This window comes from Haplochromis burtoni, unplaced genomic scaffold, assembly GCF_018398535.1.
Source record: "Haplochromis burtoni strain Fernald_Lab_line unplaced genomic scaffold, NCSU_Asbu1 Contig_586, whole genome shotgun sequence".
NCBI lineage: Eukaryota > Metazoa > Chordata > Actinopteri > Cichliformes > Cichlidae > Haplochromis > Haplochromis burtoni.
In genome coordinates this window covers 193,570-206,169 of record NW_024582947.1, presented here as the reverse complement: position 1 = coordinate 206,169, position 12,600 = coordinate 193,570, and the positions used below count along the sequence as shown (strand labels likewise).

At 43.1% G+C, this 12,600-nt stretch overlaps 1 protein-coding gene across 1 annotated transcript in view; it reads left to right on the top strand.

The window, feature by feature from the left end:
* LOC102300388 (contactin-associated protein-like 2) overlaps window positions 1–12,600 on the top strand; it is a 76,053-nt gene that overhangs the window by 59,349 nt on the left and 4,104 nt on the right. Inside the window, exons 18-23 of the mRNA XM_042214552.1 lie at window positions 1,098–1,334; window positions 1,437–1,670; window positions 1,994–2,127; window positions 5,881–5,974; window positions 8,625–8,852; window positions 9,198–9,272. Of these exons, the coding sequence (XP_042070486.1) occupies window positions 1,098–1,334; window positions 1,437–1,670; window positions 1,994–2,127; window positions 5,881–5,974; window positions 8,625–8,852; window positions 9,198–9,272 (1,002 nt within the window). The remainder of the gene's footprint in view (window positions 1–1,097; window positions 1,335–1,436; window positions 1,671–1,993; window positions 2,128–5,880; window positions 5,975–8,624; window positions 8,853–9,197; window positions 9,273–12,600) is intronic.

The following is a 12,600-nucleotide window of genomic DNA, read 5'->3' as shown; positions in this document are numbered from 1 at the left end:
AAAATAATAATCAAATCACCAGAATTATGCTTATGTACTTATACTAATTACCCTACTCTAATGCTAATATTAGAGTGGTGAGTTGGATCAGGTGATGGGAGAGGATGCTAGACCTAAATGTATAGTGAGGGTGCGCTGGGAATGCCTGGCAGACGCCACAAGATCTTCAGCTCCCACCTCCAGCAGAGCATCTACAACACAGGTGTCCAGCTCCAGGTCTGGAGGACCGGTGTCCTGCAGGTTTTAGATATGTCCTTGAACCAACACAGCTGATTTAAATGGCTAAATTATCTCCGCAACATGTCTTGAAGTTCTCCAGAGGCCTGGTAATGAACTAATCATTTGATTCAGGTGTGTTGACCCAGGCCCTCCAGCAGGACACCGGCCCTTGAGGCCTGGAGTTGGACACCCCTGATCTACAGCATTCTGAGACACGAGACACTGAGTCTAAATGGACCTGCATTGCTGAAACTGCTGCACTGAGCTGCAGCTACAAGATTGTTGGTGCCTGTTGTGATGGTATACCCTGAACACCAGAGGTGGACACTAGGGGTGAAGGGAACCACCAGGCTTTAGATGGAGTCCTATTGGGCTTGGTTAGCCTGTGGGACTTTGGAGGCAGCCAATAGGTACTAACAGGCCAAGTGGAATGTGGTGACAGCAGTGGCTGAAGCAAAAACTCGGGTGTGGGAGGAAAGACAATGGAAAAAAACTTCCAAACTGCCTTGAAGAGATTCTGGCAAACTGTCAGGCGACTCAGAAAGGAAAAGTGGTGCTCTACCTGCACTGTGTATAGTGTGCTGACTTCGCTGCTGACTTCAATTGGGGTGGCTGTAGCTCAGGAGGTAGAGTAGGTCGTCTACTGATCAGAAGGTTAGTGGTTCGATCCCTGGCACCTCCAGTCTAAGTGGGGCATGAGATGTCATTATTTTCTGATTTCTGTACCGTTAGCTGGAAGCCACTGCAGACTGGAGCACACGAAAAACAAGAAACTCATTCAACAGTAATGTGCTAATCTGCATATCACATTGAATTACTCGTTATTTGAAGGTGTTCTTAATGCTGTTCTGGATTATTCTGCCTTACATCTATACCAGGTGCTTCAAGTGGTCAAAGAGGTTTTCTGGGCTGCATGCGAGCTCTGAAGATTAATGGTGTGACCTTTGACCTGGAGGAATGGGCAAAAGGGACTTCAGGTGTGAATCCAGGCTGCCAGGGCCACTGCAACAGCTACAGGATGCACTGCAGAAATGGAGGAAAGTGTGTAGAGCATTACAATGGTTACTCCTGTGACTGCTCCCTTACTGCTTACGATGGACCCTTCTGCACTGATGGTATGACCAACACCCTGTTTGAGATTAGATGGGTTCAGATTTAATAATCAATAAGAATTTCCGCTATGTTTTAATGTTCTTTATTCTTTAATTATACGTTAGATGTAGGCGGCTACTTTGAGACGGGGACATTGGTGCGTTACGACTTGCTGCCAGAGGGGGGACCTTTTGCATTGAGGGACATGAAGAGTCTGTCAGGTGTTGGTGTTTCAAGTGAGGCCAACCTGACTCAGGAGGAGCTTGTGTTCAGCTTCAGCACCTACAGTGCTCCCAGCATTCTTGTCTACATCAGTTCCAGAACTCAGGACTACTTGGCTGTGGTTCTCAGACACAATGGTAGGCTTATTAGTGTCATATCTGATACATTTAATGTGTTCTCATCTTTATAAACTTTATCTAGGGTGGTCTCCGTGCCAAATATACTTGGGAGAGATACTCAGCCCAAGTGGCACTCTGATGCATCGGAGTGTCGGTGTAAATGTTAGATAGCAAGCACCTTTGTAGAAGAACAATTGAAAAAAAGTGCTTGTGTGAATGGATGAATGAGGCAAGTTGTAGAAAACACTTTGAATGCTCAGAGTAGAAAAGTGCTATGTAAGAACCAGTCCCTTTACCATTTATGAACTGTAAGAAATGTACGTATTTCTTTGTGTTTTCAGGCACTCTCCAGATCCGCTACAGCCTTGGAGGACTCACAGAACCGTATACCATAGATGTTGACCATCGTAACATGGCCAACGGTCAGCCACATTCTGTCAACATAACTAGGAACTTAAGGGAGATACGGCTACAGGTTAGTGAATCCTGCCACTACAATACGCGATGAATTGCAAAATGCAGTCAAGTTAATAATAAAAGTCTTCAGCTGAAAATTCTTTTAGTTTGAAGCTGTAGCAAATATTTAATAGTGAGTATTAAGTTTGTATTAGGAGTGATTTAATGCAGCACTTTTTGCTGGAATGTCATCAAAGACACAATTTATAACAAAGACTTATTATATAGAATAATTATTTACATGCTGTTACCCCTGTGTTACTGAGAAATGTATGTGTAAGTTCTTTGTTGCTTTCACAAATTTTTTTCCATGTGGAAATAGAAATAACAGAAGCTAGGAATTTTTCTTTAGCTGGAGATACACGCTGCTTCAAAACTTAGTATTAGAAAATATACACTAACCACTATCAAACGTTTGGACACAGCTTCTCATTTAACGGTTTTTCTTTATTTTCAAGACTTTTTACATTTTAGATTCTCAGTGAAGGCATCAAAACTATGAATGAACACATGAAATTATGTAGTAAACAAAAGTGTGAAACAACTCAAAACATGTTTTATATTTTAGATCCTTCCTAACAGCCGCCTTTGCTTTGATTCCTGCTTTGCTCACTCTTGGCGTTCTCTCCATGAGCTTCATGAGGTCGTCACCTGAAACGGTTTCCAACAGTCTTGAAGGAGTTCAGAGATGCTGAGCACTTGTTGGCCCTTTGCCTTCACTCTGCGCTCCATCTCATCCCAAACCATCTCCACTGGGTTTATGTCAGGTGACTGTGGAGGCCAGACCATCTGGTGCAGCACTCCATCACTCTCCTTCTTGGTCAAACAGCCCTCACACAGCCTGCAGGTGTGTTTGGGGTCATTGTCCTGTTGAACAATACATGATGGGATGGCATGTTGCTGCAGGATGCTGTGGTAGCCATCCTGGGTCAGTGTGCCTTCAGTTTTGAATAAATCCCCAACAGTGTCACCAGTAAAGCCCCCCACACCAGCAAACCATCAACTCCATGCTTCATGGTGGGAACCATGCATGTAGAGACCATCGTTCACAAAGACACGGCGGGTGGAATCAAAGTTCTCCAATTTGGACTCATCTTGTGCTCCTTGGCCCAAACAAATCTCTGCTTGTTGCTTTTCCTTAGTCGTGGTTTCTCAGCAGCTGTTTGACCATAAAGGCCTGATTCCCACAGTCTGCTCTGAACATGTAGAGATGTGTCTGCTACTGGAGCTCTGTGTGGCATCTATCTGGGCTCTAATCTGAGCTGCTGTTAACTTGTGATTTCTGAGGCTGGTGACTCGGATGATTGTATCCTCAGCAGCAGAGGGACTCCTGGTCTTCCTTTCCTGGGGCGTCCTCATGTCAGACAGTTTCATCGTAGTCTTGATGGTTTTTCTGACTGCACTTGGGGATACATTCAAAGTTTTAGCAGTTTTCTGGACTGACTGACCTTCAGTTCTTATAGTAATGATGGGCTGTTGTTTCTCTTTACTTAGCTCATTGGTTCTTGCCATAATATGAACTCTAACAGCTGTCAAACATGGCTGTCAGCTGTGCACCAACCTGACTGCTGCACAACACGACCGATGGTCCCAACACCATTAAGAAGGCAAGAAACTCCACCAATGAACCCTGACAGGCTCACCTGTGAGGTGAAACCATCTCAGGTGACGACATCATGAAGCTGAGAGAAGGCCGAGGGTTTGCAGCTGGGTGGCTACTTACAGGAATCTAAAATATAAGACATATTTAGTATGGCTTATGTTCAAGTTAACGCAGCTTTCACAGTATCAAAAAAGTAACACTGGCACTAATCGTATCACTCAATGCAGCATTTGACAAAGTAAGCTGGAAATTTCTGTTTGCAATATTTAAGAAATTTGGATTTGGAGAATCATTTATTAGTTGGATAAGAGCGTTTTACACATCGCCAGTGGCCACAGTCACCACCATTGGGTTAATTACACAAAGCGTTACTCTTCACACTGGTGCCAGGCAAATATGTCTAGCTGCTACTATAAGACAAAATGGCAATATTAAAGGTATTTCAATGTCTAATATACAACAAAATTCTTCTTTATGTAGATGTTTTATTGCTCCTTCAGGATCCCCACTCTTTGCAGCAAACATTTGGGTTATAGATTTGCTTTCAGAAGTCTCAGCTTCTCTATAACCTGGTCGAAATCCACTATTTTGCCACTCTGTATGGATGAGGAGGACCGGGCAGATCTTAAATATTAAATATTAATGTTTCCTCCAAGCTGACCAAATCCTGTTCAGCATGAATTTCACCCCCTTGCTTAAATTGGTTCAAAAGAATCATCCATCCATCCGTCCATCCATCCGTCCGTCCGTCCGTCCATTTCACAGGGAAAGAACCTTCTATTAGATTATATATCCTAAGAAAAAAAGTCACCTGCTCTCAAACGGAAATCAGCTGAGTTCAATAAAAACTGGTCCATTATCATCACTAAAATAATGTATGCTACTGCCTGATATATCTTAATTTTTTTTCCCCTCTCTCCTCGTCTCCCATTTCACATCCTAATCACCTCTAACCACCTTTGATTCCCCCTTGTACACAAACAAAAAACAAAAACGCAAAACCGTTTAACCTGATCACCGATCCACTTATAAACAGGCTTTCTCCTTTGGCTCTGGGGGCTAATCTAAAGGGGGCCATACACAGGGTTCCCTCCAATCAGGTCTGGGGGCAGCCCAGAGCTCTATGGTCCTAACTCCAAAAAGGAAGAGAGCAGTGGGTGCCAGTGGCTTGGGATGTAGAGCAGATTGTCCAATAAACAGAGGGCTGGTGGTTCGAATTCTGCTCCATACCAGTCGTATTATTACCAGTCATTCAAGACTTCAACACTGGTGTGAGTGGGTGAATGAACCAAGTTAAGTAAAGCACTTTGAGTGTTTAGAAAAGAGCTATATACGAACTAGTCCATTTACCAAAAAGGAGGGGGGCGTATGAAAGGAAAGAGAAAAAGACCTTTCCTACCCTGCAGGCAAAGCCTCTGAATCATCCCTCCAGCTTATTTTAGCAGAATACCGCTGTGAGCTATTATATTCTTCTTATAACGATGTTACTGTTGTCATGGTCATGACTGTTATTGTTCATAGCTGGTCATTGGTCATACTTATGGCTATTATTATCGTCATTATTATGATTGATGGTGATAATACTGAGTTAATGTTGCTTTAACTATTATTATCATTATTGTTATAATTGTCTCCTAAATTACATTAATCCTGGACTGAATACATTAACACGTCACGCTCACTTCACTCTCACTACTCACAATCACACTTGTATTATTTTCTTCCAACTCTTATATCTTATCATAATTATTATTATTATTATCATGATAATAAAAAAGAAAGTAGTAAAAATAAAGGAAAACCATTAAATAGGAATGTGTGTCCAAACCCTTGACTGGTAGTGTATATATTTCTTAAAGTCACTACTTTGAGATAAGCTGCTAAAGGTGCTAGTTTGATATATTGATAGTCAGAGTAGAAAAATGTATTTAAACCCTGAGTTCACCTGAATTGCAAATTGTAATTAGTTGCAATTGTAAATTACATCTGCTGAAAGAATAATTCTATTATAAAAAGTACATCAAATTATATTAAAAAACTAGTTTTTAGCTTAAACAAACTTCTTTTCACCAAATCAAGGACAGGAGTCTTAAAACTTGCCAAAGTTTAAATAAGATTCAGTTTATCAGTTAAACTTGACTGTTGCTTTTCTCTGTCCACATTATCCAGCTGGACCATTATCCAGTGTCCACATATACGCTGCCTGAGGCCTCTGACACCCAGTTCACTTTGGTCAAAAGTATCTTTCTTGGCAAAGTCTTTGGTGAGTCTAGAGATTTGTGTGTGTGTGTGTGTGTGTGTGTGTGTGTGTGTGTGTGTGTGTGTGTGTGTGTGTGTGTGTGTGTGTGTGTGTGTGTGTGTGTTTATATGGCTCCTGTTTTTGCATGACTGACTCCATGAAGGGATGCTGAGTGATGTTCTATGATCTGAATATTGTCCTATTTATTCTTGTACCAGTCACTTATTAACTTTTTTGTGTGCCTTTTTTCCTACCTGAAATGTTGAGCTTCTACTTCTTAGAATCCAAATATGTTTTGTGTTGAAAAAAATAAAATAAAAATGAAGTAAAAAGTAGAAATGGCATTTAGCTTTTACTGTTTCTAATATCATTAGAGCAACACTACAGGGTGGGCCATTCATATGGATACACCGTAATAACATGGGAATGGTTGGTGATATTAAAGTCCTGTTTGTGGCACATTAGTATATGTGAGGGGGCAAACTCCTCAAGATGGGTGGTGACCATGGTGGCCATTTAGAAGTCGGCCATCTTGGATACAACTTTTGTTTTTTCAATAGGAAGAGGGCCATGTGACACATCAAACTTATTGGTAATGTCACAAGAAAAACAATGGTGTGCTTGGTTTCAACAGTAACTTTATTCTTTCATGAGTTATTTACAAGTTTCTGACCACTTATAAAATGTGTTCAATGTGCTGCCCATTGTGTTGGATTGTCAATGCAACCCTCTTCTCCCACTCTTCACACACTGATAGCAACACCGCAGGAGAAATGCCAGCACAGGCATCCAGTATCCGTAGTTTCAGGTGCTGCACATCTCGTATCTTCACACCATAGACAATTGCCTTCAGATGACCCCAAAGATAAAAGTCTAAGGGGGTCAGATCGGGAGACCTTGGGGGCCATTCAACTGGCCCACGACGACCAATCCACTTTCCAGGAAACTGTTCATCTAGGAATGCTCGGACCTGGCACCCATAATGTGGTGGTGCACCATCTTGCTGGAAAAACTCAGGGAACGTGCCAGCTTCAGTGCACAAAGAGGGAAACACATCATCATGTAGCAATTTCAAATATCCAGTGGCCTTGAGGTTTCCATTGATGAAGAATGGACCCACTATCGTTGTCCCCATATACCACACCAAACCATCACTTTTGTTGTTCCAACAGTCTTGGAGGGATCCATCCAATGTGGGTTAGTGTCAGACCAATAGCAGTGGTTTTGTTTGTTAACTTCACCATTCACATAAAAGTTTGCCTCATCACTGAACAAAATCTTCTGCGTGAACTGAGGGTCCTGTTCCAATTTTTGTTTTGCCCATTCTGCAAATTCTGTGCGCCGATCTGGGTCATCCTCGCTGAGATGCTGCAGTAGCTGGAGTTTGTAAGGGTGCCATTTGTGAGTAGCTAATATCCGCCGAAGGGATGTTCGACTAATGCCACTCTCCAGTGACATGCGGCGAGTGCTACGCTGTGGGCTCTTGCTGAATGAAGCTAGGACAGCCACTGATGTTTCTTCATTAGTGACAGTTTTCTTGCGTCCACATTTTGGCAAATCCAACACTGAACCAGTTTCACGAAACTTAGCAAGCAGTTTGCTGACTGTAGCATGGGAGATGGGTGGTCTCGTAGGGTGTCTTGCATTGAAATCTGCTGCAATGACCCGGTTACTGCGTTCACCAGATATCAACACAATTTCGATCCGCTCCTCACGTGTTAACCTCTTCGACATGTCAATGGCTGTGAACAAAGAGAAACTTGTAAATAACTCATGAAAGAATAAAGTTACGTTGAAACCAAGCACACCATTGTTTTTCTTGTGACATTACCAATAAGTTTGATGTGTCACATGGCCCTCTTCCTATTGAAAAAACAAAAGTTGTATCCAAGATGGCCGACTTCTAAATGGCCACCATGGTCACCACCCATCTTGAGGAGTTTGCCCCCTCACATATACTAATGTGCCACAAACAGGACTTTAATATCACCAACCATTCCCATGTTATTACGCTGTATCCATATGAATGGTCCACCCTGTATATCAAAAAAAGGACAATCTCACTTAGTAGTACAGGGCTCTGATGATGTAAGGGTGGCCTAGAAGTCAGAGGGTTTAACTTTAAAACCTAACCTTAAAAGGTAAGTTTATTGGATTGTGAACAATAAACACATTTAAAACATTGCTATTATATTATCTTTGTTATTTAAAATATTTAAATATTTATTCACAGTGAATATTTTAAAGACTAACATGCTTTTAGGCCCAAAAAAGAGTTTCAGTCGTAGTTGCATTGGGCGAGGCCCCCGCCTGTATCACTGAGCTTCTTCAACCCTACTCTCCAACTCCAATGATAGTGGTCTCCTGACTATTCCACGGAGACGTTTAAAAACAAAGTGGGATTGCGCTTTTCAAACCCTACCTCCAGTACTGTGGAACTGTTTACCTCCCCCGCTACGCTCCATCGACTCTGTGACTTCTTTTAAAAAACAGCTTAAAACACATTTGGGTAATGTTTGTGTGTAATATGTTGTTTTGTTTGATATGCTTTTATATTCCCATGTGAAGCACTTTGTTATAGCTTCTTGTCTTAAAAAGTGCTATATAAATAAATTTTGCTTACTTGCATTGCTTCCAGAAAAAAACTATTAAAGCTGCTTTCTCTTTCTTTTAGAAACAGGCCAGATTGACCCCATCCTGATCGAGCGCTACAACACACCGGGTTTCATGGGCTGCCTGTCAAGAGTTCAGTTTAACAGTGTAGCACCGCTGAAAGCTGCCCTGCGCTCCAGCATAGCAGCACCTGTCAGCACCCATGGGATACTGGTTCCTTCAAACTGTGGAGCCTCCCCCCTGACCATCTCCCCCATGGCTTCAGCCAGAGACCCCTGGCACATAGAAGGTGGTAGAAAAACATAGAACATAGGAAAGGGGTGTCCAACTCCAGGCCTCGGGGGCCGGTGTCCTGCAGGTTTTAGATGTGTCTTTGATCCAACACAGCTGATTTAAATGGCTAAATGACCTCCTCAACATGTCTTGAAGTTCTCCAGAGGCCTGGTAATGAACTAATCATGTGATTCAGGTGTGCTGACCCAGCGTGAGATCTAAAACCTGCAGGACACCGGCCCTGATGCCTGGCGTTGGACACCCCTGACATAGGGTTTCAGCATACATAGGGGCATGCCACTGTAAAATTCTAAAGTTTCTCAGGATTCAGATAGATAACAGATGTTTGCTTTGTTCACAGCTGGAGCTGTTTTCAACCTCAATGAGGACAAGTTCAGTGGTGATGGTGTGGATCGCAACTCGGCTGTCATAGGAGGTATGTTTAGTTTTAAGTATACCAGGATTCTGAGCTGCTGTTTTTGTCGATATAATTGGAAAATGCACAGATTGATGTACATAAAACGAGGTGATGTATGATTTTAAAACTGATACCATGGGTGTATCTATTAAAAATCTCTGAGCAGTTTGAATCTCAGTGATGTTGTCTTCAAGGTCGAGGTCACAGGTCAACTTTTCTGAAAACTGCCTCAGGAGGCTGAGGGGGAACGCCCGGAGCCGCTGGTATTTTTCAGTTTTTCGGTCACATTGAATTTTTATGCTGTCTGGGACAAGTTGAAGGTTGCCCAGAGGTCACCTGGTGGAACCTAACCTGTCTCATTGTGACTCAAAGCGACTGCCATCTGCAAATAATCACCATCTAATTTATTAATACAGATTGTTAACCGTTGCAACACATTAGAATCAGTCAGCACTGATGAGTGCAACTTGTCTGTTCCAGCACATTGTGAAACACACACCTGAGTTTACTGTGCATTACACTAAATTTCATGAAAAAGTGTCTTATTTTGCACCCGATATGTGTGTGATATTTGATACCAGGAATATTAATTTGGAATGAGAGAAGTAAAAGTCCTTCCATGAAACGCTGCCTTACCGTGGTGGAGGGGTTTGTGTGTCCCAGTGATCCCAGGGCCTGTGTTGTTGGGGGCTTTGTTGCTCCCTGGTAGGGTCTCCCAAGGCAAATTGGCCCTGTGTGAGAGGCCAGACGAAGAGCAATTCAGTCGACTGCTATGGATAAAAGAAGACCAACGGACAAGTGTACCCTGTCTGGAATAGGATTGCTGGGACCCCACCCTGGAGCCAGGCCTGAGGATGGAGCTGGAGGGAGCGTGTCTGGGAGCTGGGCCTTAGCCCATGGGACCTGGCCAGGCACAGCTTGAAGCAGCGACATGGGCCTGCCCTGCTGTAGGCCCACCACCCACAGGAGGCACCGTTAGGTCCGGGTGCAATGTGTGTTGGGAAGCAGACAGGGGTCCAATCCCTGACTACCAAGGCTGGCTATCAGGACACGGAAGGTCACCTCTCTGGTAGGGAAAGGAGTCTTGTGCATGAGACTGAGATACCGGCTTTATATGGTGGGGCTCACCTCAATGCAACATTTGGGCTCTGGAACCAATCTCCTAGAGAGAGGCTAGACTCTGTTCCAGGCTGCTATTGCCCTCGGTGAGAGGTGGTGGCCAGGGATGGATTTTCTTGTATCCCTGAACGGGTCCTGAATGTAGTTTGCACTTATGCGCAATGGTGTAGCGTCCACACCGCTGTGGAAACATCTTTCAGGCATTGATGTGAGTGACTGAGTAGAGTTGCGCTGATTTCCCATGTGGTGGAGTTTATGCTGCAGTTTCATGTCTCTTTTAAAGATATCTTTAAAGCGCAGCCGTGGCGTCCAGTGGGTTGCACACAACTGATGGTCCCAACCCCACTAAGAAGGCACGAAATTCCACAAACGAACCCTGACAGACTGACGCTGAGCCTGGTTCTGCCAAGTTTTTTTACAGGTTTCTTCCTGTTAAAAGGGAGTTTTTCCTTCCCACTGTCGCCAAAGTGCTGCTCATAGGGGGTCATATGATTGTTGGGTTTTTCTCTGTATCTATTATTGTACGATCTACTGTACAACATAAAGCGCCTTGAGGCGACTGTTGTTGTGATTTGGCGCTATATGAATAAAACTGAATTGACAGGCTCACCTGTGAGGTGAGACTACATCATGGAGCTCACTGAGAGAAGGCCGAGTGTTTGCCAAAGGGTGGCTACTTTGAGGAGTCTAAAATATAAAACATATTTAGAGCTATTTTTCCTTTTTTTCTTTTTCTTTCTACATAATACTGTAGATACATGTAGTAAAAATAAAGGAAAAACACTAAATGAGAAGGTTTGTCCAAACCTCTGACTGGTCGTGTATAATAATAAAATTATATCTTGCTCTGAGCTAATGTTGGCGTTGTTCTGATGTTTGAGAGGAAAGAGGTTAGAAACATCCAAGTCACTGTTTTCACTGCATGAGGTGATCCACATATTCACTGTAGGAAACAGTGAGAATTCAAATCCTCTTTATAATCTAACATGGCAAAAATGAGCAGAGCAAAAGCCAAAAGACATCAACCCAGTTTGTAAGTTCACAGTTTGAGCTGCGGTTCATCCCTCTGGTCTCTGGTGTAACTCTCAGTTCAAATCGTGTGAACTACTAATCAAAGGGAAACTCTTCATAACACAACGTTTACACCTCGTCGACCTTTCTCCCGCCTTTCTTGCTTGATGTCACATCTTCTGAGATGACATCTGGCATCTGTGCACTTTTACGTTAATTAGATGGATCATTAGCTCATTCAAACATGACTGTGCATTTCTACATAATCTCTAGGGATGGGTATCGTTTAGGTTTTATCCGATACCGGAGAACACAAAATTGGTCCAAAAACCTCTCATGTTCAGCTGTTTTTTGTAAAAAGATAACAATGTTAGCCTTTTCTGCAGCTATGGGGCATATATGGTATCACTCTTGGCTGGAAGCAGTGCTTAAACAATGGAAAAAACACAAACTTTGTCCAAAAACCTCTCATGTTTAACTGTTTTCCACTTTTTCTTTGGTCATTTTAGCCTTTTTGGCCAGGGTGAAGGGAGTATCTGCCATCAAACAAGAAGACAGCCGCATGTAACTATGATGATGTTTGCTAGTTCACCTTACATGCATTAATGTAATAACGTGGTTAGCCTACTCAACGTAAATTACACACGAACAACATTAAGCTACTCACGCAGAGAAGAACGGCTGCTGCTGCATCATCATCCGTCATCATTTCTGCTACACTGGCAGGGCTAGGGGCCAGGACTCTCCTCTTCGGGTTTTTGGGGGATGTTGCTAACTCCGGGTCCGATAACAGGCACCACACCCGCAGTAGATGTGCTCGGTGTGAGGTCTCGCAGCAAGCTATCAAATACGGCGCATTTCTCGGCTTTTAAAAAAACGCTATGCGTCGCCAGGTGTTTCATCGGATTCGAGGTGTTACCTCCTTTGACAGTATCACAGTATCAGCTTAAAGCACTTGTTGCTGCTGAGTTTGCATCTTTTGCTGTGAAGTACAGCCAGACTTTTGACCGCTTCGCCTTGGACATTTTTAATCTGTAGCTCTGCTCTAAAAGAACGTACGTACCTGGCCCCGCCTACTATCCTCGGAAACGTAAAATGATTGGCTAGAATCTAAAGTGTATCACAGCTCAGGAAAAAAAAGCACCGAAATAAAGCACCGAAATGTGCGCTGCTTTTCGGTCTGGTTACTACCGTTTATGTCAGAACCGGTGCCATC